This window comes from Pan troglodytes, chromosome 1 (assembly GCF_028858775.2).
Source record: "Pan troglodytes isolate AG18354 chromosome 1, NHGRI_mPanTro3-v2.0_pri, whole genome shotgun sequence".
NCBI lineage: Eukaryota > Metazoa > Chordata > Mammalia > Primates > Hominidae > Pan > Pan troglodytes.
The window spans coordinates 207,217,430-207,244,063 of record NC_072398.2 but is presented as its reverse complement, the minus strand read 5'-3'; the positions used below and the strand labels follow the sequence as shown (position 1 = coordinate 207,244,063).

At 52.5% G+C, this 26,634-nt stretch overlaps 4 protein-coding genes across 21 annotated transcripts in view; 2 read left to right on the top strand and 2 right to left on the bottom strand.

Annotated features, from left to right (window-relative positions):
• The first annotated feature begins 1,025 nt into the window (after positions 1-1,025).
• Positions 1,026-10,651, top strand: PITHD1 (PITH domain containing 1). The gene is given in 6 exon segments (NM_001280344.1): positions 1,026-1,247; positions 1,972-2,015; positions 2,398-2,475; positions 8,095-8,199; positions 8,735-8,843; positions 9,697-10,651. Coding segments are annotated over 6 exon segments (636 nt in total). The 5' UTR covers positions 1,026-1,049; the 3' UTR covers positions 9,799-10,651.
• Positions 10,652-13,566: 2,915 nt separating this feature from the next.
• LYPLA2 (lysophospholipase 2) lies at positions 13,567-17,955 on the top strand. 3 transcript variants are annotated; one of them, NM_001252028.3, is made up of 10 exons: positions 13,567-13,663; positions 15,070-15,173; positions 15,421-15,452; positions 15,564-15,629; positions 16,117-16,164; positions 16,272-16,342; positions 16,477-16,550; positions 16,637-16,738; positions 16,841-17,014; positions 17,096-17,955. In NM_001252028.3, exons 2-10 carry the CDS (start codon positions 15,096-15,098, stop codon positions 17,144-17,146), a joined length of 696 nt encoding a protein of 231 aa, NP_001238957.1. In that variant the 5' UTR covers positions 13,567-13,663; positions 15,070-15,095; the 3' UTR covers positions 17,147-17,955. The 3 variants fall into 3 exon arrangements, with proteins under 3 accessions (NP_001238957.1, XP_024210136.1, XP_009448865.1); XM_024354368.3 differs by having other exon boundaries at positions 14,965-15,173; XM_009450590.4 differs by lacking the exon at positions 13,567-13,663 and adding an exon at positions 14,355-14,430.
• A 59-nt stretch (positions 17,956-18,014) lies between these two features.
• On the bottom strand, positions 18,015-23,258 carry GALE (UDP-galactose-4-epimerase). 6 transcript variants are annotated; one of them, XM_016956270.3, is made up of 12 exons: positions 23,119-23,258; positions 21,773-21,843; positions 21,294-21,419; positions 21,022-21,137; positions 20,524-20,637; positions 20,104-20,280; positions 19,441-19,554; positions 19,283-19,349; positions 19,104-19,189; positions 18,916-18,993; positions 18,567-18,681; positions 18,015-18,423 (listed from the first exon to the last, which is right to left on the bottom strand). In XM_016956270.3, exons 3-12 carry the CDS (start codon positions 21,412-21,414, stop codon positions 18,365-18,367), a joined length of 1,047 nt encoding a protein of 348 aa, XP_016811759.1. In that variant the 5' UTR covers positions 21,415-21,419; positions 21,773-21,843; positions 23,119-23,258; the 3' UTR covers positions 18,015-18,364. The 6 variants fall into 6 exon arrangements, with proteins under 6 accessions (XP_016811759.1, XP_016811762.1, XP_016811768.1 ...); XM_016956273.4 differs by having other exon boundaries at positions 22,794-23,124; XM_016956279.4 differs by lacking the exon at positions 18,916-18,993.
• A 1,033-nt stretch (positions 23,259-24,291) lies between these two features.
• The window catches only part of HMGCL (3-hydroxy-3-methylglutaryl-CoA lyase), a 38,821-nt gene continuing 36,478 nt past the window's right edge, over positions 24,292-26,634 (bottom strand). For all 11 annotated transcript variants that reach the window (XM_016956284.4, XM_054663889.2, XM_054663887.2 and 8 more), the window contains one exon: positions 24,292-24,974. In XM_016956284.4, coding sequence (XP_016811773.1) covers positions 24,873-24,974 — 102 coding nt within the window. In that variant the 3' untranslated portion in view covers positions 24,292-24,872. The remainder of the gene's footprint in view (positions 24,975-26,634) is intronic.

The window sequence follows — 26,634 nt, the reverse complement described above, 5'->3', positions numbered from 1 at the left end:
GAATGCCCATCATGTGTCAGCCATTTGCTGAGTTTTTTCTTTTTTTTTCTTTTTGAGACGGAGTCTTGCTCTGTCGCCAGGCTGGAGTGCAGTGGCGCGATGTCGGCTCACTGTAACCTCTGCCTCCCGGGTTCCAGAGATTCTCCTGCTTCAGCCTCCCGAGTAGCTGGGACTACAGGCTCGCGCCACCACGCCCAGCTAATTTTTGTATTTTTAGTAGAGACGGGGTTTCATCATGTTGGCTAGGATGGTCTCGATCTTTTGACCTCGTGATCCGCCCGCCTCGGCCTCCCAAAGTGCTGGGATTACAGGCGTGAGCCACCGCGCCCGGCCTGCTGAGTTCTTTAATTGCATTATTTCATTTAATACTCACTGGGATCCTATGAAACAGATACTATTCTTTCCACCCTACAGACGGGGAAACGGAGTCTCAGAATAGGGGAAATGACTTAAGGTGTCACAATGGCCAGTAGCAGACCCAGGAGTAGTCTTTAGGTCTGGCCGTGCACAAAGCCCCGTGCTCTCAAGCTGTAACCCCGCTATCAAGAAAGTGGTTATGCAAGTGGGCCTGTGAGCTCTCAACGTCTAAGCCGTGCGCATGTGAGACAGCGATAAGCTCGCGTTCTCCAGTCTCCAGGGCCTTATCATTCCTCACGCTTTCCTTCATCAGCTCGCAAAGAAACGTGGCGATCAAGGAAGACAGCACAGGCTTCAGCCTCGTCGGGGGAGGAGAATTCGAATCTCAGCCTGTGAGTTTACTCAGCACACCGGTTTAATCTCTTGGTCCTTCAGTTTCCACACCTAGGAAGCTGGGACAGCAGCAGCACCCAGCACCAGGACTGGAGTCAACACGAACTCTGGCATCTGGGAGGCGCGCGTCTACGTCAGTTCCGCTCGACCCCACCCCCGCCTTCTCCCCAAGCGCATGCGCCGCGCAGGGGCGCCTTTTACGACGCGGCAGGCGCGGCGCGCTTAGCTGCCGGGGGTGAACGGCGCGGGCTGGTCTGAGGCGAGCCGAGCCGAGCGGACGCGCAGGTGGCGGCGTCGCCATGTCGCACGGTCACAGCCACGGCGGGGGCGGCTGCCGCTGCGCCGCCGAACGGGAGGAGCCGCCTGAGCAGCGCGGCCTGGCCTATGGCCTGTACCTGCGCATCGACCTGGAGCGGCTGCAGTGCCTTAACGAGAGCCGCGAGGGCAGCGGCCGCGGCGTCTTCAAGCCGTGGGAGGAGCGGAGCGACCGCTCCAAGGTGGGCCGCCTGGGGCTTGGGGCGGGCGGGGCAGGGTGCGTGTGGGGCCTCGGGCCGTCGGTCTACTCATTTCTGATGTTAAGAATAACGACAGCCTGGTTGCCAAGCGCTTTTCCGTGCCTGTCTCCTGCCAGCTCTTTGGGAGGCGAGCAGCGTTGTCTCCCCATTTTGCATATAGGGAAACTGAGGCCTAGAGGGAACGGGGACAGTTTTGTCAAGCTACACAGCCTAACGCTCTATTCCAGGGCTGTGTGGGCTAGAGAGGATGGTCGTGAGGGCCGTCGGACCATTGGTGCTAATGGCTGCCTCATCATATTACCTGGTGAAGACGAGCCTAGGGAGATGAAAGGTGGTTCCCATATAGAGCAAAGGTTCTTTACATTGTGGGGTCGCAGGCCCCTTTGCTATCTGTTTGAAAGCAGTGGACCTTCTTCTCAGAAAAATGCACATAAACACCTGCCTTTCAGTTCACACTTCAGAAGGCTCTTCGACCCTGGAAATTCATTCATGGGCTTTTTGTTAAGAACCTTCCAGTTGGGTGGCCTGTGGCTGTTATGACACTGGATAAGACTGGTTAGCTTCAAGTTAATAAGTCTTGGAAAACCAAGGGAGAGTGACTCTTCCCATTGCACCCCAGTTGTAGAACAGGGTGGGAGATGCCTGAAATTGTAGGCTCTCAGCAAATATTTGTTGCTTTCTCCTCCCCCCTCCCCATCCCCTCCAGTTTGTTGAAAGTGATGCAGATGAAGAGCTTCTGTTTAATATTCCGTAAGTATCTCCTTGGTGCCTACCTCAGGCTAAATAGGCTGTACCCACTTGCCTCAGATGGATTCATTCACTGGTGTCAAGAGCACACATTTGCTTCTAGAAATGGGATAAATTACTTTGGTGGGTTTGAGGAGGAAAGCATCATAGCTTTGTTGGTGCAGACTGGAAACAGATGTATTTGTAGAACAATAACTGAGAAATTGAGGTAAATTTCTTAGAATTGTAGAATGCTAGAGGTAGACAGGATCTTAGAAATTATCTAGTACAAGTTGACAGATGAGTAAACTGAAGCCCATACAGGGGAAGGGTCTTGCCCAGGGTCACACAACTAAACAGGTATTCAAACCCAGGTTTGACAACCTTCTCTTTTGCATTCTGGCAGATTTACGGGCAATGTCAAGCTCAAAGGCATCATTATAATGGGAGAGGATGATGACTCACACCCATCTGAGATGAGACTGTAAGTGGCAAAGCCTTAGGCCCTCAAAGGAGCTCCTAATTCTCTTTTTCTGGTAACATTTTATTCCAGAATATTATCATTTTTCTTCTTACCGGGTTTAATATTTCCCCTTTTAAAATATCTTGGTCCTGTTCTCATTCTGCGTTGGAATACATATATTTCTTCCTGAATTAATGACTTTTTTAGATTAAGCATCTTTAGGCCCAACAGCGTGTCTCATATTTCAAAGTGCTTACTATGACATGATTCATTCAGAGAGCATTGTGTAAATGTCACTTGTTGATGACTCTGCAGTTTTCTTAATAACTAGCTGCAGATCTCATACGATCTTTATGGATTCTTTTCTTGGGGTTAGCTTCAACATTTTTCCTTGCTATTTCATACAGTAATGATCTTATGTGTTTTGTTGACATGGAATTGCTCCACCTGACTTTGCGTGGCATTTAGTTAGCAAAGTTGTGTATACCTCTTGCAACACTGAATCTTTTGCCACCAGAGCTAGTACCCTTTTTGACAACTTACCTTATTCCAGAACAGCCTTCCTAAAAGAAAGGGAAAACTGCTTTCTGAGTGCTGGAGAAACATATAAGAAGAACTTTACATTTAAAAAATTCAGTCCGGGTGCAGTAGCTTATCTCACAAAACCAATAAAAGATGATATATAGGCTGGGCACGGTGGCTTACACTTGTAATCCTAGCACTTTGGGAGGCTGAGGCGGGCGGATCACCTGAGGTTCGAGACCAGCCTGGCCAACCTGGTAAAACCCCGTCTCTACTAAAAATACAAAAATTAGCTGGGCCGGGTGGTGCGTGCCTGTAATCCCAGCTACTAGGGAGGGTGAGGCAGGAGAATTGCTTGAACCTGGGAGGCGGAGGTTGCAGCGAGCCGAGATCTCGCCACTGCACTCCAGCCTGGATGACAGAATGAGACCCCATCTCAAAAGTAATAATAAAAACAAATAAATAAAAAATTCAAATCCTAAAGGCCGAGCATGGTGGTTCACACCTGTAATCCCAGCACTTTGGGATGCCGAGACTGGTCAGGAGTTCAAGACCAGCCTGACCAAGATGCTGAAACCCTGTCTCTACTAAAAATACAAAAATTAGCCGGGTGTGGTGGCACATGCCTGTAATGCCAGCTACTTGGGAGGCTGAGGCAGGAGAATCGCTTGAACCCGGGTGGCAGAGGTTGCAGTGAGCCAAGATCGTGCCACTGCACTCCAGTCTGGGTGACAGAGCAAGACTCCATCTCAAAAGAAAAAAATAATTCAAATCCCAGCACTTTGGGAGGCCGAGGCGGGCGGATCACTTGAGGCCAGGAGTTCAAGATCATCCTGGTCAACATGGCGAAACCCTGTCACTACTAAAAATACAAAAATTAGCTGGGTGCGGTGGCACAGGCCTGTAATCCTAGCTACTGGAGAAGCTGAAGCATGAGAATCACTTGAACCGCGGAGGTGCAGGTTGCAGTGAGCCAAGATTGTACCACTGCATTCCAGCCTGGGCAACAGAGTGAGACTGTCTCAAAAAAAAAAAAAAAAATTCATCTGAAAAATTGATTAAAGGACTTCCAGAGATTTAAGATATATTATAGTTGAGTATTAGAAACATGAATTTGAAAGCAAATCCATGTATTTAATCATTTTAAGGAAATAATACCTTTGATGCTTTTGGAGACTCATTTACATGGAAGATGATGGACTGACCTGAGAATATTAGGCATCCATGCTGCATTGTGATTTAGAGTGTGGGATCTGGAGTAAACTGGGTTCGAATAATGGCTGTACCACTTGCTAGCTTCATGACTTTGAGACCTTATCTTCTCTATGCCTGGATTTTCTATATCTAACATGGGAATGGTAACAGTGCATACATATCTCATAAGATTGTGGAGAGGCTTAAATGAGATAAAACATGTAAAGAGCTTAGATTAGGTCTGGAACACAGTGTCCAATTTTGGGTGAACAGATACGAATACATAGCCCTCAGTTCTAAGCACACTACATATATTATACTTTATCAAATGTAAGATGTCATTGATTGTAAAATGTACCATTATATTCAATTAATACAGAAAAAATGCTATTGAACTATGACATGTCATTGACACATCCAGAAAAATTAGATTGAGAGTATTAAATCAGGGAAGTTTGAACACAGATGAGGTGTTACATGTTACTAAAGAATTACCATTCAGCCAGGCGCAGTGGCTCACACCTATAATCCCAGCACTTTGGGAAGCCGAGGCAGGCAGATTACCTGAGGTCAGGAGTTCAAGACCAGCCTGGCCAACATGGTGAAACCCGTCTCTACTAAAAACACAAGAATTAGCCAGTCATGGTGGCAGTCGCCTGTAATCCCAGCTATTCGGGAGGCTGAGGCAGGAGAATCACTTGAACCTGGGAGGCGGAGGTTGCAGTGAGCCAAGATTACTCCACTGCACTCCAACATGTGCGACAGTGCAAGACTCTGTCTCAAAAGAAAAAAAAAAAAGAATTACCACTGGGCTGGGCACAGTGGCTCATGCCTCAATCCCAGCACTTTGGGGAGGCCGAGGCCAAAGGATCACTTGAGCCTAGGAATTAAAGGTTATGGTGAATTAAGATCGTAAGATCATATACTGGACCCCAGCCTGGGCAACAGAGCAAGGCTTAAAAAAAAATTATTTATATAGTTTGAGACAGGGCCTTACTTTGTCACCTAGGCTGGAGTGCAGTGGTGTGATCATAGCTCACTGCAGCCTCGACCTCCTCAGTTCAAGCAATCCTCCCACCGCAGCCTCCCAAGCAGCTGGGAATACAGATGTGTGCCACCACGCCCAGCTAATTTATGTATTTTTTTGCAGAGATGGGGTTTTGCTATGTTGCCCAGGCTGGTCTTGAACTCCTGGGATCAAGCAGGCTGCCCACCTCAGCCTCCCAGTGTGCTGAGATTACAGGAGTGAGCCACTGCACCCAGCCAAAAAAATATTTAAAAAAGTGAATTGCTGTTAATTTTGTTATCTGTTGATATTATCAATTATTGTAAAATGGTATTACATATATGTATTTTATTTTATTTTATTTTATTTTTGAGACAGAGTCTCACTGTGTCGCCCAGGCTGGAGTGCAGTGGCGCGATCTCGGCTCACTGCAAGCTCCGCCTCCTGGGTTCACGCCATTCTCCCATCTCAGCCTCCTGAGTAGTGGGGACTACAGGTGCCCGCCACCATGTCTGGCTAATTTTTTGTATTTTTTAGTAGAGATAGAGTTTCACTGTGTTAGCAAGGATGGTCTCGATCTTCTGACCTCGTGATCCGCCCACCTCAGCCTCCCGAAGTGCTGGGATCACAGGCACGTGTGTGTATATATACATATATATACATATATACGCATATATATATACACATATATATGTGTATATATACGTGTGTGTGTGTATTTTTTGTTTTTTTAAGACGGCGTTCTGCTCTGTTGCCTAGGCTTGAGTGCAGTGGCCCAATCTTGGCTCACTGCAACCTCCGCCTCCTGGGGTCAAGCGATTCTCTTGCTTCAGCCTCCTGAGTAGCTGGGATTACAGGCACACACCACCAGGCCTGGCTAATTTTTTTTTTATTTTTAGTAGAGACAGGGTTTCGCCATGTTGACCAGGCAGCTCTCAAACTCCTGACCTCAAGTGATCCGCCTGCCTCCGCCTCCCAAAGTGCTGGGATTACAGGCGTGAGCCACCACGCCTGGCCCATACTGGAATATTTATAGGTGAAATGATGTGTCTGGGATTGCTTTAAAATATTGAGTTTAAACAAAATCGGGCTGATAGGCAAGATCAACAAAATGTTGATCATCGAAGATGAGTGAAAAGTATGTGGAGATTCATTATGTAATCTCTGCTTTTGTGTAAGTTTGAACTTTTCCATAGTAAAGTTTTTTCAATATATGCGTTACTTAGAATCGATTCAATTTCATCTCCATACCAACTGTGTGGAATATGTACTATTACCATTCCCATTTTACAGATGAGGAAACAGAGGTTAAATCAGGTGCCCAAATTTACTCAGCTGGTAAGTGACAGAGCCAGGCTTGAATCCTAGAAAGTCTAGCTCTAGATTTTAACTACAGCGCTATACTGCTTCTCATTATGCCGCTCATAAATGTTTACTATTATTATTCTGTGGTGCATCATTCTTAGAAACACTTTGAAGTAAACATTTGCTTTCTTTTTTTTTTTGAGACGGAGTCTCGCTCTGTTGCCCAGGCTGGAGTGCAGTGGCGCCATCTCGGCTCACTCCAAGTTCCGCCTCCCAGGTTCACGCTGTTCTCCTGCCTCAGCCTCCCAAGTAGCTGGGACTACAGGCGCCTGCCACCACGCCCGGCTAATTTTTTATATTTTTAGTAGAGACGGGGTTTCACCATGTTAGCCAGGATGGTCTCCATCTCCTGACCTCATGATCCGCCCGCTTCGGCCTCCCAAAGTGCTGGGATTACAGGTGTGAGCCACTGCGCCCGGCGGCTTTCTTAAATTACATGCATTTTGCCCCAGCTAATATCGAGGCCTCTTCTGTGTGGGTGTGTCAATAAAACACCCTGGAATTGGTGGGGACATGTGGCTTAGTCTTTGGGAATTTGTGGGTTATAGAGACAGCTGCTTTTTAGATTACTCTTTGAAAAACATTTTCTTCTCTAGCAGTTTACTTTTTATTTATTCTGAGACAGAGTCTCTCTGTCACCCAGGCTGGAGTACAGTGGCGTAATCTTGGCTCATTGCACCCTCTCTAGCAGTTTGGATGTGAGATTGCAGTCTTTTGTGATCTTTCAAAATGGAAATTCTCATGTTATAAATGTTTTAAGAACTGTAAGGTGACTGAGTGTATGGCATGGTTTTTGGACACAAAAAAATGCTTGAGCATTGGGTTACCTGATCTTTTATCTCTTAACTGTGTGTAATATGTTTCTGCCAAAGTATGTATTTTTCCCATGAGTAAGCTGTTTTATTTAATAACATCCTCAGTTTGGTCTGAATGTGCTGAGTTGTTTATTTTCTTCATGCATTTGCTGCATGTGACCTAGTTTGAGCCGTCTCTTTGTGTATTGCTTCTCATGTGATATTAACCCACTCAAAGATGCCATGGGGTTATGTTGCAGATCTCAGCTCTTTTTTTGTTGGATTAAAGATATTTGTAGGCTGGACGCGGTGGCTCATGCCTGTAATTCCAGCACTTTCGGAGACCGACGTAGGCAGATCACCTGAGGTTGGGAGTTAGAGACCAGCATTGCCAACATGGCGAAACCCTGTCTTTACTAAAAGTACCAAAATTTGCCAGGCATGGTGGCGTACGCCTGTAGTCCCAGCTACTCAGGAGGCTGAGGCATGAGAGTCACTTGAACCCGGGAGGTGGAGGTTGCAGTGAGCTGAGATTGCACCATTGCACTCCAGCCTGGGTGACACAGTGAGACTCTGTCTCAAAAAAAAAAAAAAAAGATATTTGGAGATACTTGTATAAAATGTCATTTCTAAAATATGACCCCCAAATTCAGTCTCCTATTGATAGACCAAAGCCATTTAAGCAGTCAGTAGAAAATTTTGAAAACCTGAAACTTGATAATGCACATTTCTTGACTTTTCTTTCCTTTCCTTTCTTAGGTACAAGAATATTCCACAGATGTCCTTTGATGATACAGAAAGGGAGCCAGATCAGACCTTTAGTCTGAACCGGGATCTTACAGGAGAATTAGAGTATGCTACAAAGTAAGCACTGGGCCTGTCTTCCATTCTCTGTGGCTTCTTATAGGGCTTGCCATTTATTTTTGGCCAGTCTCCTGCTCTCTTAGCATTGGAAATGAGTTAAAACAGTGGAGGAGACTTGATCTTTGGCTTGGTCAATTTTTGGCAGAGATTCAGTGCAAGCCACAGACTTGTTAACTTGCAAGCAATTGGCAGATCTGAATGAACTCCTAGGGTGGTTTTAGGAAAGATGTGTCTCCCATTAGTTTAGGTTAACACTAGATGTGCTTTAGAATCCCTGCTGGGTTATGCAGCATTTCTCATTCCTGTTCCTTGAGGGCAGGAGCAGTGTTTATCCCTACTACCTTGGACAGGATCTGGCAGGTGCTCAGTAAATGGTCATTGAATTAATTGCCTGTCCAAAGGAGAAGGAAGAACTCAGGAGCTCTGACTTTGCCTGGCTTTTACAAGCTGGAGCTGAATTGTTGTTTCACATGGTGGTGAGATACTCATTGAACTATAATTCATACCTTCTTTCCCTATTCCTGTCATCCTCTAGAATTTCTCGTTTTTCAAATGTCTATCATCTCTCAATTCATATTTCAAAAAACTTCGGAGCAGATACGACAAAGGTCTTTTATATTGGCCTGAGAGGAGAGTGGACTGAGGTAAGATGGGGTTGGAAAGGTTTTCCCCTCATGTCTACATATCTGCACACTGTGGTGATGGGAGCTTCCAGGGAAGGGAAAAGAGCAAGTGTCATAATTACTCCCAGTTTATTATTTTTCTTGGTTTTATCAGTATAAACTTTTCGTCTCATTTGAGAAACTACAGGTATTTTTAAGGGGGTTGAAACTGTTATTTTTATATATGTAATATATATATAATATATATATATATATCTCAGCTCACTGCGACCTCCACCTCCCAGGTTCAAGTGATTCTCCTGCCTCAGCCCCCCAAGTAGCTGGGATTACAGGTGCCCACTCCCACGCCTGGCTAATTTTTTTGTATTTTTAGTAGAGACAGGGTTTCACCATGTTGGCCAGGCTGGTCTCGAACTCCTGACCTCAGGTGATCTGCCCATCTCAGCCTCCCAAAATGTTGCGATTACAGGTGTGAGCCACCTTGCCCAGCCTGAAATTGTCATTTATATTAATTCTCAGTTTTTTACTTTCAAATGCTTTCATTGAGTATTTTTGATAATCTTTTCTATTCATGAACCAGGGATAAGATAATACCATAGACAAGTTCCTGTTCTCATGGTACCCCCATTATAGTAGGGAGACTGAATCTTCAAAGTTACAGGGTGAATCAATGATAATGATCTTTGCAGCTTTCTGGAGTTAAAAAGTATCAAAATTGGGAGATATTAGATGATGACATCTAAGTATTAAAATAAGGAGATATTAAATGATGACTCCTAGAAATGAACCTGAATAAGGACTACCGCAATGTGTGTGGTGTGGGAAAGGACAGTTCTTTTAATGGCTGGCTGACCCAGCCTCAATTTTCTTGCAGCTTCGCCGACACGAGGTGACCATCTGCAATTACGAAGCATCTGCCAACCCAGCAGACCATAGGGTCCATCAGGTTACCCCACAGACACACTTTATTTCCTAAGGGCTGGCCAGGGCTCCCATAGAGGCGCTGTGTCAGTGAAGATGTACGACTACCTGTTGGGAAGGACAAAGGGATGAGGCTCCAGAGAGAGTTGGCTGCCACAGCCTCTGCCAAGCTTTGTCTTTGGGGCTTGCTGCAGAAACCTGGCCTACGGAAGATACGACACCACTGGGAGGGTTGTGTAGGTGCCAGGGGACCATCGTGGTTCTCCAGGGCGCTGCGGAAATTGGGTCTTGGGCTGGGTGGCATCTGGCAGTCATGGATAACACTTGCTTTTCCAGTTAATGTGGCCATGTGATTCCAAGTGTCATGTTGCTTTGTGGCAGGATTGTTGTGTGACTTGTTTTTTTGTTTGTTTGTTTGTTTTTTTAATGGAAACTATTTGTGGGCTATAGGAAACTTTCTGATGCCTCAGGATTGTGTTAGTAGTAGCCATCAGGAGGGTCTCCAACTAAAACACTTGTTCCTGCTTGCTCCTTGCCCCTCTCATTGTTCAGCATTCTTGTCAAGTTGCCCAGCTTGGAGTTGTCTGTTACGCACATGTGTCCTGTGGTTATAGCTAGAAGGACAGGAGTCTCCTGCTGTTGCGTGATAGCTTAAGCTTGGGGAGAAGGTCTTTTCCACTGCCTAGCTAAGCAGTCTGGGGAGAGCATGGGGATCATTTCTATGTGTGTGGGTAATCTGGTCAGTAAGATTGAGACTTAGTTAAGATTCCCCTTGGAAATTCCTTAATGTTTATTAGCTTCTAACTAGTGTAAGTCCGATGCCAGAATTTGGAGATTTGAGTTCTTCTTTTCATGGCTTTTATTCACTGTGACTAATAAGCTTCCTAATAAATCCTTGCCAGACTTAATGTTTGTATTTTCTTTTGAGTTCTTGATAGCCACTGATGCAACTTTCATTTCATGGGGAACTGTACTGAACTTTGAAATTTTTTGTTGTTGTTTTGGACTAGGTAGATTATAGGAAGTGCCACAATTAAATCAAGACTGGAGCCGGACGCGGTGGCTCACGCCTGTAATCCCAGCACTTTGGGAGGCTGAGGTGGGCGGATCATGAGGTCAGGAGATCGAGACCACGGTGAAACCCTGTCTCTACCAAAAATACAAAAAATTAGCCGGGTGCGGTGGCGGGAGCCTGTAGTCCCAGCTACTCAGGAGGCTGAGGCAGGAGAATGGCATGAACCCGGGAAGTGGAGCTTGCAGTGACCTGAGATCGTACCACTGCACTCCAGCCTGGGCGACAGAGTGAGACTCCGTCTCAAAAAAAAAAAAAAAAATCAAGACTGGATCAGTTTCTCCAGGAATGGTCAAGCTTAATTTTGTACAGTAGGCCAAAAACACCCCTACACCCATATATAGTAAAGAAGAAGGTGGGGTTGAAAACCTGTATTTCACAGAAATTAACTGGGCATGGTGGCGTGCACCTGTAGTCCCAGCCACTTGGGAGGCTGAGGTGGGAGTATCACTGGAGCCCAGGAGGTCGAGGCTACAGTAAGCCATGATTGCGCCACTGCACCCCAGCCTGAGGCAACAGAGTGAGACCTTGTCTCAAAACAACAACAACAACAACAAAACCCTGTATTTCATTTTGCACAAAAGGAAGTGATTTGTAGAATGACATTTACAAAAATAAGGGAGAACAGATTTTGGAGCTCATCAGAAGAAATGAGGGTGAGGAAAGTAATTGAGCAGCTCATGTGGTCTCCAGGTAGACCAAAGACTTTGGACTTAAAGTTTGAAAGTCAGTTTAGCAATTGAAGAGAATGTAAGTATCTAAAAAGGGGATTTGATATGGTCAGTATTCTCTCCCTTGCAGAAAACAGGAACAGGTAATAAAGGGAATTAGTGTTGAATCTGATCCTTTTGGGAGAATTCCTCTGAGGGATTGGCCCATGCTGTTGTTTGGAGGATATAGCCACTGTTTCTCCAGCCTGTCCTAGGAAAGGTCTGCTACCACCAAACCTTGTTGGCCCTCAAAATTTCTAAAATGCAGCCTGAAATAAACCAGAATGCAAATGCTGTTCTTGAAAAGCATGAAGGGTCCTATTCACTCAGCCACAGCCTCTTTATTTCAGTTGGATCATTTTTTGGAGTTAAAAGAAGGGCTATGTTTAAATTTGGAGTAGGGGGAAAAATAAAGTTAAAAATCTTAGAGCAGACTAGCCCTTCACTAATTCCACTAGTTAAAGCATTAATCACAGCTCCTGGGACTGAGCCTCTGAATTTGAAGCTTCACTCTGAAGAATTTGTTTTAAGTGTCATGGTGTCTCAGGTGATTGAGGTTGCAGGAGGAACTGTTCATTCTTCCATAAGTGGAGACATTACCCTCCATTTTCTTTTGACATTCAGTCCTGGGTCCTTGGCTTGTGGTGGTCCCATAGGCTCAAAGCTTTCCTGCCCCGAATCCTGGTATTGTAGGCTCCCTGACCTGTTGAGTACTTAGGACCAAAGTGCCTCTGGGCCTGGGGGAAAGTGCTTTGTTGAGCTTCCAACTTTGTACTGTTTTCTTTTTCTTTTCTTTTCTTTTTTTTTTTTTTTTGAGACACAGTCTCGCTTTGTCGCCCAGGCTGGAGTGTAGTGGCACTATCTTGGCTCACTGCAAGCTCCGCCTCCCGGGTTCACGCCATTCTCCTGCCTCAGCCTCCCGAGTAGCTAGGACTACAGGCGCCCGCCACAGCGCCAGGCTAATTTTTTGTATTTTTAGTAGAGACGGGGTTTCACCGTGTTAGCCAGGATGGTCTCGATTTCCTGACCTCGTGATCCGCCCGCCTCAGCCTCCCAAAGTGCTGGGATTACAGGAGTGAGCCACCGCGCCCGGCTGTACTGTTTTCTTTCTGTTCAAAGAAAACTATAGGTTAGGCTGGGAGAGTGAGTCCTAAGCGGCTGAGGGGCAAGTGTGACTCATTTCCTATTTGCAGATCCCCACACATTCTCAGGGACATGCTCCTTCAACTCAGTTTGCCTGCCTTCTGACTTTTCTGTGGTCCCTGATACCTATTTCCACTTTAGCTTGATGGCAGCGTTTTGTGCACTGTCTGCATGACATTGCTTGTGAAGGGCAGCGCTAACACCGCCAGTGCCTGTCCAGCTCTCCTGATACGGCCTTTGTATTTTTCCTAGGTCCTTTTTTGCGTGGTTAACACCTCACACTGTGATTTTACTGTATAAACCATGTTCACACAACCTCATTTAAGCCTACCAACAAAGCTGTGAAGGAGGCAGGGTGGTTATTACTATTTTATATCTCAGGAAGCAGATCCAGAGAGGCAGAATTTAAATGGAATCCCGAGGTTGCTGTTTACATGCCTTCCTTGAGCCTCAGTTTCCCCATCTTCAAGGCTGGAGAACTAGATGATCTGTAAGGTCTCTTCGGTTCAGAGTGTGTCATTCCATTCATGATCCTGGAATAGGGCATGAAAGCCAGTGGCAGACACCCGAGGCCTTAAGAGGTGTGTCCCATGAGGATGGGAAGGTGGTAAAGTTTATGCAAACAATAGTGTGAGGGATGCCTCTCCTTCCGGTCGGCCCTCCTCCAGGAGGCGCATGGGTGGTGGTAGCAAGTGGGAGTCTTGGGTGCCCTGTCTCGAATCTACAAGGTGGGAGCGGGTGAGAACCCAGCGACTGCGCGGCTGAATGACAGGGAGTAGCCCCGCCGCCTCCAACATGGCAGCTTCTATCCAGCGAAGCCGGGTCCCCGCTTCCGGGTTCCGTACTGTCGGCCAGGCTACTTCCGGCAGCGCGATGGCTGGGTTCCCGGGACTCGAACGGAAGTTCCGGCGGGGGCGGCCGAAGGGGAAGAGTGTGTGTCTGCGGGAGAAAGAGGAGAATCGCCCAAGCGGCCTCGGAAGTCCCAGGGAGTGGAGGTACCCAGCCGGCGGCTGCGGAGGATGGGCGTGTAGGGGGAGGTTGGCCTCGGGAGGGTCCCGGAGAGCGGGGAGGGGGAACCGCGATGGGGGGAATGGGGGTGGGGAGTGAGGTGCGAAGGCGCTGTCCAGTCTTGGGGACTTCGGGAGTGGAGCGGGGCTAGGCAAGGGGGTGTCTGAGTATAAAGAGACAGACTTAAGGGTCGGAAGTAGAAGAGCCCATTGTGGGGCGGGGGCTTCCCCAGAGTCAAAGGTACAAAGCTTCATTGTGGGCAGGTGGGAGTCCTGGTTCAGGGTAGAAAATTTCACTGGGTAGGGTGACCTTTGGTCAGAACAGAAGTTCCCATTGTGGGGAGCGGGAGATCCTGGGTCAGGGTGGAAGTTCTCAAGGTGTAGAGAGAGAGACAGGTCAGGGGGAAGGCACCCCTCCGAGGAGGGAGCCTGGGCGGGAGGTGCAAGTCCCCACGGTGGAGAAGGAAGGGAATCGCAGCTCAGGGCAGGAGGTGCATTCCCCATGGGAAGAGGAACCCCGGGTCACAGGTGAACGATCCCATTGTGGGGAGCTGCCCTCAGGGGTCAGAGATGGAAGGTGAGGCCAGTTGGGAGGGGTGGGCAGGCACTTGAGGCAGGTAGTGGAAGCTTCCGGCGAGTTTGGAGGACGCCGAGGATGGGGAGGGGCCAGCCAGCCTGACATTCTTTTGTGTGTTTGGGAGTCCCAGAGCGTGGTCAAGCCGGGGCTCGTTTGCAGTCAGTGGCAGCAGCAGCAGGTAGCTCCGTTTAGGGGGGCGTGGAGCACCAGTTTGGGGGTGGGTGGAGTTCTTACGCTTTCTGGGGACATGGGCAGCCCCCTGGGGGTCTGGGAATGGATGGGCCAGAAACTGCTGTGAAGGCTGGATGGGGGCTGGGTGGGGGGAGGTTGAGATGGGGGTTGGAGGCGGCACTGAGTAGGGGATGGAAGCTCCTTTCCCTGGCATTTTTCTCTCCATTTCCCATAGGGCCCGGAGTTGGGGAGGCAGGGACCCAGGGATGATTGGAGAGGAGGGGGAAGGCACTCACCCCCGAGGAGTTAGAGGGGGAATGAAGCAGGCGTGCCGCTGCGTCCCCTCTGCCCCCTGCCCTACAGTCCCTATGCCCTGCCTCTGCCTGTCTCCAGCAAGCTCAGGTCCTATGGTTGGGCCAGAACCAGAGACACATGTTCTGGGCCACTAGGGAGGCTGTCTCTGCTTTTCAGCCCTGGAACTGAGGCAGACTTCCTTCTCCTGTGCCCTGGGACTTCTTGCTTGACTATTCTTTGTGCCCAGGACAGAACCTGGGTGCTGTGTGGGGCTGATGGCCTGGTGGCCTCTTGGGCCAGGAGTGTGTCCTGTGCCTGGTTTTGCTCTTGACTGCCGCCCCGATGTGTGCAGGCCCCCGCCGTGGAGCCGTGTGGTGTATGTGTGGTAACACCATGTCTGTGCCCCTGCTCACCGATGCTGCCACTGTGTCTGGAGCTGAGCGGGAAACGGCCGCGGTAAGGGTCCCCTTTCACCCACGGCCAGACACTGTGGGAGCAGCTGGAGGACCGGCTGGAGGGGGTGTGGGAAAATGGAGGTGGCAGTGATGAGCAGGGAGTATCCTGAGGCCAGCAGGCTCGGGGTAGTAACCTGTTTGGCTGCTACCTGGGTTCCCCCAGGTCCTTGGGGGTTGGGGAGGGGTGGGCAGAAGTTGGAGGACCTAGGGGAAGCCTTCCTGTCTCCCCATTTCCCATCTTTTTCCAGGTTATTTTTTTACATGGACTTGGAGACACAGGGTAAGTGACTGAGGAGGGGTGCTCCTTAAGGAGGGGTCCTGGCCCAGCAGCGGACTGGAGAGGCCTTCTCTTCCTACCACATCGGAGCCTTTTCTCCTGTCCCTCCTACAGGCACAGCTGGGCTGACGCCCTCTCCACCATCCGGCTCCCTCACGTCAAGTACATCTGTCCCCATGCGTGAGTGTCACCCCAGCAAGGGAGGGGCTGAGGCTGGGGATCATCTGGGGGTGGTCCTGTCATCCCAGGCCTGTTCTCTCCTGTCAGTTGCATCCTGGGCTTGGGCTCAGGGCAGTCAGAAGTGGCATTTTCAGCCTTAGCTCCTGTGGAGCCCCCAGGAGTGGGGTCCAGCACCAGCCCCCAGCCCTAGGGCCTCCTAGACCTGAGCTCTCCTAGAACCCACACCTCCCTTTGCCCCTTCCCCAAGTACTCACCGACTACCTGGGACCTCGTCACACCAAGCGCTGGGCTCTGCTTCTCCATTGCTGGCGCTTTGCCCCAACCACAGCCTCCAGCCCCACGTGGCAGGTTGCCTGGCAACACCTTAAACACAGGCCCTGCCTGCTGGGAGGGGCCACCAGGGGCGGCGCGGCCCCACTCCGGGCTCTGAGCTCTGGCCTCCTCATTCCTCCTGAGCATGATGGGCCCTCTGGCTCTCTTTCCCCAGGCCTAGGATCCCTGTGACCCTCAACATGAAGATGGTGATGCCCTCCTGGTGAGTTTGGGAGTGGGGGTGGGCAGGGGGACGAGGACACTTGGGCTGAGGGAGCCACAGGGGGCTGGCTGGGGTTTTCTATAGCTGCCAGTACCTCTACTCCCAAGGTTTGACCTGATGGGGCTGAGTCCAGATGCCCCAGAGGACGAGGCTGGCATCAAGAAGGCAGCAGAGAACAGTAAGACCCCAGCCCCTCCTCCACATCCTCCTTCCCCTGCCCCCCCAGGAAAGTGCTGGGCGGTTCCTCAGCCTGGCTCCCTTATTGGGCCCCTTGGCAGCTTCCCTCTACCCACTCATGCCCCCTCCCCCCAGTCAAGGCCTTGATTGAGCATGAAATGAAGAACGGGATCCCTGCCAATCGAATCGTCCTGGGAGGCTTTTCACAGGTGAGGGGAGAGGGGTGGGGGGTAGGGGGTAGGGGTGGCCGGTGAGTGAGCTGTGCCCTCATGACCCCTCTCTCTCCTCCCTCCAGGGCGGGGCCCTGTCCCTCTACACGGCCCTCACCTGCCCCCACCCTCTGGCTGGCATCGTGGCATTGAGCTGCTGGCTGCCTCTGCACCGGGCCTTCCCCCAGGTGAATGTCCCCACTGACCCCCCCCGCCCTTTGTGTCTGCATCCTCGTGGCTTGGGGACTGCTGCAGCACTAGCTTTGCCCTGAGTCCTGTCCGGCCCCCAGGCAGCTAATGGCAGTGCCAAGGACCTGGCCATACTCCAGTGCCATGGGGAGCTGGACCCCATGGTGCCCGTACGGTTTGGGGCCCTGACGGCTGAGAAGCTCCGGTCTGTTGTCACACCTGCCAGGGTCCAGTTCAAGACATACCCGGGTGTCATGCACAGCTCCTGTCCTCAGGTCAGTGGGGGGACCATTTCCCACTCCCACTTCGCTGCCTCCAGCCAGGTGCCTCTCGTGATCCCCTCTTAATCCCCTCAGGAGATGGCAGCTGTGAAGGAATTTCTTGAGAAGCTGCTGCCTCCTGTCTAACTAGTCGCTGGCCCCAGTGCAGTACCCCAGCTCATGGGGGACTCAGCAAGCAAGTGTGGCACCATCTTGGATCTGAGCCGGTCGAGCCCCTGTCCCCACCCTTCCTGACCTGTCCTTTTCCCACAGGCCTCTGGGGGCAGGTGGCAAGGCCTGGCCGGGCCTTCCTTCCTGGCCTTAGCCACCTGGCTCTGTCTGCAGCAGGGGCAGGCTGCTTTCTTATCCATTTCCCTGGAGGCGGGCCCCCCTGGCAGCAGTATTGGAGGGGCTACAGGCAGCTGGAGAAAGGGGCCCAGCCGCTGACCCACTCACTCAGGACCTCACTCACTAGCCCCGCTTTGGGCCCCCTCCTGTGACCTCAGGGTTTGGCCCATGGGGCCCTCCCAGGCCCCTGCCCCAACTGATTCTGCCCAGATAATCGTGTGTCTGCTGCCTCCACTCAGCTGCTTCTCAGTCATGAATGTGGCCATGGCCCCGGGGTCCCCTTGCTGCTGTGGGCTCCCTGTCCCTGGGCAGGAGTGCTGGTGAGGAGGTGGAGCCTTTTGAGGGGGGCTTTCCCTCAGCTGTTTCCCCACACTGGGGGGCTGGGCCCTGCCTCCCCGTTACCCTCCTTCCCTGCAGGCCTGGAGCCTGTAGGGCTGGACTGAGGTTCAGGTCTCCCCCCAGCTGTCTCACCCCCACTTTGTCCCCACTCTAGAGCAGGGAGGCAGTGGGGGAGGAGTTGTGTCTCGTCTTCTGTCTCCATGTGGTTTTTGGGTGTTTTTCTTGTTGTGTCCTGGATTCCGATAAAATTAAAGAAATTGCTTCCTCAACGCTCAGGCCTGGCTGATTCTATTCCAGGGGTGGATAGTGACCATCTGTGAGAACCTGCCCCAGTGTAAGAAAACTTGTTTTTATTTTTAAATACTTTGGAAAGCTCTTTCAGAGCAATATAAATGAGTGCCTGGGAGGAGGAGGTTTTGTGCCAGAGCCTTGCCCCCTCACTCACTCTTGGGGGTCCTGATGAACTCTTGGACCCTGTGGAAGATAAGAGTTAGAGACCTCGGCCTCCTGGTCAGTGGAGCCCTTGGCCTCATGCCTGGTGGGCTGAGCGGGCCCAGCTGGGGTTTGAGGTAGGGGAGGCCTTGGCTTGGCCCCAGCAGCTCCAGGGCCCTGAGTTCCTGCCAGAGGCTGGAGAGCAGGCAGCTGCTGCTTTTCCTGGTCCTTGGTAGGGGAGGGTCCTCAGGCTTGCGTGCCAAAGCCTGAAGGATTCTGCTTCTGCCAGCGCCAGAGATCCTCACCTGCAACACGGCGAGGTGTGTGCTCAGGGCCCACGGTGGAATGCAGAGCCTCCCCCACCCCACAGCCCGCCCTGGGTGGGCATGCCCAGATCTGATTTAGCCCCTCCCTGGCCCCTAACTGCAGGGGTCAGGCCAGCACTCACACATCCTGTCCAGCCCTAAGGCTGCTGTCCACCCCAGCTCCTCTTGGGCCAGGCTGGGGTTGGCGTAACAGGCTGCCACATCACCTTCCCGCCGTGCCACCACCTTGTACGGGATCTGCAAGACAGGAGGTAGTTGGAGCTTAGCTGAGCCGGCCCTGGCCCAGCTGCTGGCCAGGTCTTTAAGAAGCGGAAGTGCAGAGCAGCGGCTCGCCCGCAGGCACCGGGTGCTAGGCAGGCTGAGGAGACTGGGCAGTGCCAGGTACCCTCCAGAGAGGTGAGTGGGAAGGGCCAAAGCTGCTCTGTTGCTGAGAGCTGGGTAGGGTGAGGTGGGTGGGGCGGGGGGGCCTACCTTCTTCCCAGAGGCCTTCTCCATAGCCTGGACCATCTGCAGCACTGAATAGCCTGTGCCCGTGCCCAGGTTGTAGATCTGGCCCGCGGAGAACAGGGTTTATGGAGCGGGCTGGACTGACCACCCCTCTGGGCCGCTCTGCCTGGATCTGGTCACTCCCCTCCCTCACTTCTCCCTTCTCTTCCTACCCGGCAGCCACACTGTTCTTTCAGCTTCCTTAAGGCTGCAATGTGGCCCTTGGCCAGATCCACGACATGGATGTAATCCCGGACACCTGCAGAGAAGGGAGTGTGTTGGATGGGGAGTCTGTTCCCCCTGACTCTCCTTCCTGGCTCCCACTCCTAGGTCCCCCTGGTCCTAGGCTCACCTGTGCCATCCTCTGTGTCATAGTCATTGCCAAAGACATTCAGGGCCTCCCGTCGCCCGATCGCCACCTGGAGGTGGAGATCAGGTCAGTTCGTCCCAGATCCCAGGCACCAGCTTTAACCCCAGGGCCACTCCTCTATCCCTTCCCTTTTGCCTTACCTGGGAGACATAAGGCATGAGGTTGTTGGGTATGCCCTGGGGATCCTCACCAATGCAGCCAGAGGCATGGGCACCTGTGGGGTTGAAATAGCGCAGCAGCACTGCGTTCCAAGTCTGTGGGATGTGGGTCAGGTGATGAGGCCAGAGGCACAGGCAGCGTGTCCCAGCTGAACCCAGAGCCCTCCCCAATGCCTATTCTGTTTTTTTTGAGATGGAGTCTCACTATGGCCCAGGCTGGAGTGTAGTGGCCTGATTTGGCTCACTTCAACCTCTGCCTTCCAGGTTCAAGCAATTCTTGTGCCTCAGCCTCCCGAATAGCTGGGACCACAGGCACACACCACCATGCCCGGCTAATGTTTGTATTTTTAGTAGAGATGGGGGTTTTACCATGTTGTCCAGGCTGGTCTCGAACTCCTGACCTCAGGTGATCTGCCCACCTGGGCCTCCCAAAGTGCTGAGATTACAGGTATGAGCCACTGCGCCCGGCCAGTTGTCTATTTATTATCTTTAGAAACAAGCAGGGGATGGGGCCCTCCACTGCAACTGCCTGAGCCTTAGCTTCCTCCTTAGTGGGGGTGTTCGGAATCCCACCCTTGGGCTCAGGGTGGGCCCTGAGGAGTCCATCGATCAGTGGAGCCAGGGCACTGTCAAGGGGGCCCTCACCTTGTCTGCCTGGCACAGGTCCCGGATCATTTCCTCGATGAAGAACTTGGACTTGCCGTAAGGGTTGGTACAACCACCCGTGGGGTGGGCCTCGTCCAGGGGCAGGTACTGGGGGTTCCCGTACACAGTGGCTGAGCTGCTGAACACCAGGTTCTTCACCCCGTGGGCCTTCATGATCTGGCCGTGGAGAGATGGCATCAGTGGCCTCTGCCTCACACATCACTCCCACCCTGTTACTCCTCCACAGGAGAATGGGGCTGAGGTGATGAGCACTCATTTACAGATGGGGAAACTGAGACTGGGAGGTAAAGACATGAGTCCAGGATGATACAGCTTGGGCTCTGTGTTTGGCACTGCCTGCCAGGCTGGGGTCCAGCTGGACACCCTCCTAGTGTCTGTGCCCTGCCCCATGCCTCTCACCTCCAGAAGCTGGATGGTCCCGGTCAGGTTAACTCTGTAATAATCCAGAGGCTTCTGCACCGACTCGCCCACGGCCTTGAGCCCCGCAAAGTGGATGACCGCCATAAAGCTGTGCTGCAGGGGCGACATGGCCAGAGGTTGCTCTACTGGTTTTAGTCCTTGGCAATGCCCTCGGCCTGCCTGCCTGCACCCACCTTTTTTTTTTTTTTTGACAGTCTCACTCTGTTGTCCAGGCTGGAGTGCAGTGGTGCCATCTCAGCTCACCGCAACCTCCACCTCCCAGGCTCAAGCCATCTTCCCATGCCAGCCTCCCGAGTAGCTGGGACCACAGGTATGCGCTACCATGCCCAGCTAATTTTTGTATTTTTCTGTAGAGATGGGGTTTCACCGTGTTGAGCAGGCTGGTCTTGAACACCTGGGCTCAAGTGATCTCCTCACCTCGGCCTTCCAAAGTGCTGGAATTACAGGCGTGAGCCACCGTGCCCAGCCTGCACCCACCTTTTTGAAGAGACGCTGTAGGGCTCCCTGGTCCAAAATGTCCATCTCCTCAAACTCCACAGAGCGGCCTGTCAGCTCCTGGACCCGCCGCAGGCTCTCAGGCAGGGAGCCCCCTCCTGGTAGGGTACATGTAGGCCACATCATCACGACATGGGGTGCTGTGTTCCCAGGGACTAGCCAGACACACATTCCCCGCCCGGTGGTGGAGGTGGAACCCAGGGTTTTGCTTCTGCCATCCCCTCAAGTAGCCCCAGCCCCACTGCCCCGCTCACCACGGAAGGCATTATGGAAGTTATCGATGACCACAGGCAAGTAGCCAGCCTCCAGCAGCTCCAGCACCGTGTGGCTGCCAATGTAGCCAGCCCCACCTGTTACCAGCACCTTCTCTGCCATGGCACCTGGCCCAGGATACAGAGTCTCAGAGGTGGCTGAGGCTGCCTGCTCAGAACTTCCTTCCCACTGGAATCCTGCCCCCTAAGCTCGCTTTGGAAGGAGGCGGCAGTGTGCCCTAGGTACCAGACTGGCTCAGAAGTCAGCCCTGGGGCAAGTCTGGATACCATCACTTTCTGGCCTTAGGCTTTGGAAATTAATTAGCCTCTTGGCCTCAGTTTCTATCTCTGTAAAACAAAGCTAATAATTGTATAAACTTCATGAGGCAGCGTGAGGGTTCAGTGAGGTGATCTTAAGGGCCCGCCACAGCAGAGCTGGGGAGACCTGACACACAGGCACCTTATTTTCTAGTTCCACTTGCCTTGGAGTTGGAAAAGATGGAATCTGAGGATCCACACTTCTTTGTCCAAGGTGACTGAGGACTGGAGAGTCCTGGGCAGAAGGAAAATGGCAGCACGATTGGGACTCCAGGGTCCCAGGAAGGGGTTCTGTCTGCTCAGACCCAGGCTTGTCCAATGCCTCCGCCTTCGCTAGGTGTAAACTGGCTCCCGGGCGCAGTGACTAATACCTCCTGCTCTAGGCGGCCCCCACCCCCTTTCCCTCAAGGGTCAGCTGGGAGGAAGCAGGAAATAGATCACATGGCCTCAAGGGTGAGGTCCTTTGCCAGGCAGGCTGAGGCCAGCTCAGGGGCAACCACACCGTGGTTGGTCCTGGAGGGGGCCCCACCCCAACCCCCGCTCAGCCTCTGCCCATGCCAGGGCCAGCCCGGTCACTCCTGGCTCAGAGTTAGGAATCCCGCCCAACTTAGGCCACTCTGGGTGGGCCGTGTAGACGTGGACTTGGCCAGGTGCGCACCTCCACCCTGAACAAACTCTGCGGGTAGTACGGGGAGGAAGCCCCAGACACTGAGGCCTTTCATTCCCAGCGACCGGGCCCGCTGCCGCCTTCCTCCACGCTGCCTCTATCCCCTTCTGGGCTCACGCAGCTCCAACCCACTTGGCCAAGAGCCCTCTGCGTGCCAGGCTCTGTACCAGGCACTTTTGCATGATTTTCCTGAATTCCCCCAGCATCTCGGTGAGACAGGTGTTATCACTGGCACTTTACAGATACAGATACTAGGGCCAGAGAGGTGAAACAGTTGCCCTTCGGTCCCACAGCTGGCGACAGCGGGCTGGAATCTGGATCGCCAGGCTCGCGGCCCGGCCCTCTCCCCAGGCGGCTCGCCCTTCCCCCACCGCTCCCCGCTGGACTCTGCCCGCCGCGCCGAAGCCGCCCCCGCCCCAGCCCCGCGCCTGGCGCGGACCCCGAAAGTGGTCGCAGAGAGGCCCTGGGAAGCACGAAAGCTGGTCTGAGGCCGGCTGCGCCCCCGACAGCGGAGTGACCTTGCTCAGCCGTCGCCCACTCGGTTTTCCCAGTCTGTCTGCTGGAGGGAAGGGGAGCTAGGCCGTGGGCACTCGAGGGCGGCTGGGTCTCAGGCTGGGCTTTGGGCTGTAGCGCGGAGCGAGGCCGAGCTAGGAGTCCCCAGGCCGGGAATGAATGAACCCCGGCCGCCCCAGCCCGGGCAGCGGGGAACTGGGACAAAGGGGGCGGGCCTGCCCTGGAGGGACGGGGCCAGGAACACGACCCGCCCCTCGGAAACTCCCTCGCTCCCCGCGGACTCCCCGGCCCCTCGCGAGCCCACCCGGCCCTTCATTCCGTCTCCCGAACCTGCTCGGGTTCCCGCGCCCCACGCTTGCTCCAGAGGCACCGCCTCCTACGCCCGAGCGGCGGGCCCTTTAAGTGCTGACGGCCCACTCCAACCCCGACCCCGCCCCTCCACGCCCCCAAGGAAACGTGTCACTCGGGTTACGGCCACTACGGGGAGGGCGGGAGGACAAAAGGCCTCCGCGCTGTGACGAAGACTGCGCAGCGCGCGCCCGCGGAAGGCGGAAGTGGGCGGTGCCACCCCGCGAGAGGCGCCGCCGGCGCCAGGTCCCAGGAGCGGGTGGGTCCTTGCCGGTGCCCCGGGTCCCCGCGCTAGCTCGTCCCAACCCCTGGAAGAGGGCTGCGCTTCCGAGGGGGCAGGGGGCAGAGGGTAGGGGGCCCACGCCTCCGCCCCACTCTGTCCCGCAGGTTTTCAGACTTGCCGGTGTGTGCCAAACCATGAATTCAAAATCTTGAACTACCCTATCCCATGGGACTAAGGCAGGAGGGGGTCGCAGGGGGCCTGGTGCTGGAAGTCCAGTTTGCAAATAAACCAAGGAGCTGGAGGAAGCTGTCAGGCCACACTAGCGGTTCCAGCGCTCTTGGCTCTCAGCCCCCACCTGCCGGGAAGGGTCGGTCTGCACTCTGCCTGCCACGACGGCAGGTTAGAAAATGATTGTTTGTTTACAATGAAAAGTAGTAGAGCTAGAGAATAATATGCACAAAATGTGACATCCTGCGTGATGAAACCAGAGCAAAGGAGCCCTAAATGCAGGAGCGCACAGGTGTCCCCGCAGCCGGGAATCAGCCAGCGCCTGCCCGCAGAGCCCGGGGAACCGACAGGTGAGCGCTCCCGGGCCTGGGAGCGCCAGGGAGAGGCCGGGCCACCGAGGCCCAAAGCAGCAAGTGTGTCCTCAGGGGAGCTTGTGCAATAGCCCCAGTCACAGAGGCAAAGCTCAGAAACAACCCCGTCGGGTGTTCTGGCCAGCAACTGCCGCAAGCAGCCTCCTGAGTAAGCCCAAAACCACTGATTTCCAGTCACTATGGATTTGGGGCTCAGGTGGGGAAACAGGGAGGAAATCCAAAGATTAATAAACTAGTTCATAGTCTCCATTTTCCTCTCAGAGTGCAACATGGTAAAGTATTTTACTCCCCCACGCTCATGTATACACACAGCTGCACAACCGAATGCTGGAATTATGATGTGCCATTCAACCTTTAATTACATAAGCTGTTTTCAAAAATCACATTCAGCGTGGAGATTTTCCAGAGATGCTGGAGTTGGCAGATGGCCACCACGAAGCTCTCCACTTTCCACAAATGGCCTCTGCCAGCTTGGGAAGAACCTCCATGACCTGTGTCCTGAGAAGTCAGAGAGCAAGGGCCCCAAGGCCATGGCAGGGTGGAGCCGTGTAGAGGGTGGCCAGGTGGCCAGCTCGCGGATTCCATCCAGAGAGGAGACTCAAGGATCATGCTAAGTAGGGAATAGGGTTCCCACAAGTCTTCAGGCATTCAACTCCTGGGCCAGGGTCCGTAACAAAGGGAGACTTCAGCCCTCAAAGCCTCTCACTCCTACTCAGGTCTGGGCAGGAGGTCCTTCTGCCAAGCAGCTCCTCCTGCCCTTCGCCTGCTTTCTGCCAGGAGAGACCTCTGTGTAGACCTGGCTATGAGGTACCTGCACCATTTAACCTATTCTCATTTCCATGTCCCCATCCATGAATCATCTGTGTGTGCCCCTATTTCCACATCATCCCCAGGGCTTCAGGTGGGCAAGGGGCTCAGAGTTTACAGGTAGCCTGAGCCACTTTGGAGCTAGTTTTTCTGTTCAGGGCTTGACAGATAAAGTTTCCAGCTTCCAGAAGCTTCTGGAGATTCACACCCTTTGAGAAACAAGTTAGAGGATGCGGTAAGTCATGGTATGCCCTCAACACCAGGGAAAACATCAGCATGGACAGACAACTGTGATACTGAAAAGTAAAGGTGAAGATAAACAGGCTTTTTCCTTGACAGCGGGGCACCAGCTGCCTGTGAGCTCCTGTCTGTCTGGCACCTGGGTTATTCCTCTGACTTCCCCTGGTGTAAGATGCTCAATCTCTATCATGGTTTGTAGTGCCACTACCAGGGCAGAGATCTTATCAGTCTTGTTCAGTACTCCCTCTTCAGGGCCCAGCACAGGGCCTGGCCCACAGAGGTAAAAAACTGATATTCAAGTGACAATTGTGAGGCAGAGAGGGAGGGATAAAAACACCAACTGAAAGGGCCAGACAGAAACCCTCTGTTCATACACTAGCTCATATTTGCTGAAGTGCACTCTGTGCTCAGCTCTGTGATAAGCATTCTACATAAGTTTTCTTTCTTTTTTTTTTTTGGAGACAGAGTTTGCTCTTGTCGCCCAGGCTGGAGTGCAATGGCACGCTCTCAGCTCACTGCAACCTCTGCCTCCCGGGTTCAAGTGATTCTCCTGCCTCAGCCTCCCGAGTAGCTGGGGTTACAGGTGTGTGCCACCACACCCAGCTAATTTTTCTTTTCTTTTTTTTTTTGAGAGGGAGTCTCACTGTGTCGCCAGGCTGGAGTACAGTGGCATGATCTTGGCTCACTGCAACCTCCAACTCCTGGGTTCAAGCAATTCTCCTGCCTCAGCCTCCCGAGTAGCTGGGATTACAGGTGCGTGCCACCACACCCAGCTAATTTTTGTATTTTTAGTAGAGATGGGGTTTCACCATGTCGGCCAAGCTGGTCTCGAACTCCTGACCTCAGGTGATCTGCCCACCCTGGCCTCCCAAAGTGCTGGGATTACGGGCGTGAGCCACCGTGCCCAGCAATGTTTCTATTGTTAGTGGAGACAGGATTTCACCATATTGGCCAGGCTGGTCTCGAACTCTTGACCTCAGGTGATCCACCCGCCTTGGCTTCCCAAAGTGCTGGGATTACAGGTGTGCGCCTGGCCCTCTACATACGTTTTCTTACTTAATCCTCACAATGGCTCCATGAGATGGATGGCATTATTATTCCCATTTCTTAGGTTCAGAGAGATGAAATAATTTGTCTGAGGTCTCATAGCCTGGGAGTGGCAGGAGTAGGCTTTAAACCCAGTTCCATCTGATCTTTAAGCACAGATGCTATTCTGCTTCCGTCCCGCCACTGAGGGCCCTGGTGGACTCTGGCGGATCCCTGGTGAGCTGTCTAACGCTACTGTCCTCATTTTACAGAGAACAAAACAAAGCCAAGAGAGAACTGACTCATTTCAGGTCATGAACCTGACCCTTCCCAGGGCCCCTTCCATGTTCCTGGTGTCTCCTAGGACTGAACTGTCAAAGTCACCCTGACACTCCAGCCTTCTTGTGCCCATGCGTGTGGCCTCACTCAACCCTACTCTCACAAACATTAAAATATTAGATCAAATATCCATAATCCCCAACACCCTTCCCCTCTTTTGTTTTGTTTTGAAGAGATAGGGTCTTGCTGTTTCACCCAGGCTGGAGTACACTGGCAGGATCATAGCTCACTGCAGCCTGAACTCCTGGGCTCAAGTGACCCTCC

Coding starts and splice junctions, on each gene's coding strand:
- LYPLA2 (XM_024354368.3), top strand. CDS start 15,060: ATGTGTGCAGGCCCCCGCCGTGGAGCCGTGTGGTGTATGTGTGGTAAC. Junction 15,453..15,563: donor CATGGACTTGGAGACACAGG/GTAAGTGACTGA, acceptor TCCCTCCTACAG/GCACAGCTGGGCTGACGCCC. Junction 16,739..16,840: donor TGCACCGGGCCTTCCCCCAG/GTGAATGTCCCC, acceptor TCCGGCCCCCAG/GCAGCTAATGGCAGTGCCAA.
- GALE (XM_016956270.3), bottom strand. CDS start 21,414: ATGGCAGAGAAGGTGCTGGTAACAGGTGGGGCTGGCTACATTGGCAGC. Junction 19,350..19,440: donor TCATGCCTTATGTCTCCCAG/GTAAGGCAAAAG, acceptor CTCCACCTCCAG/GTGGCGATCGGGCGACGGGA. Junction 18,424..18,566: donor CTTAGGGCTGGACAGGATGT/GTGAGTGCTGGC, acceptor GCCGTGTTGCAG/GTGAGGATCTCTGGCGCTGG.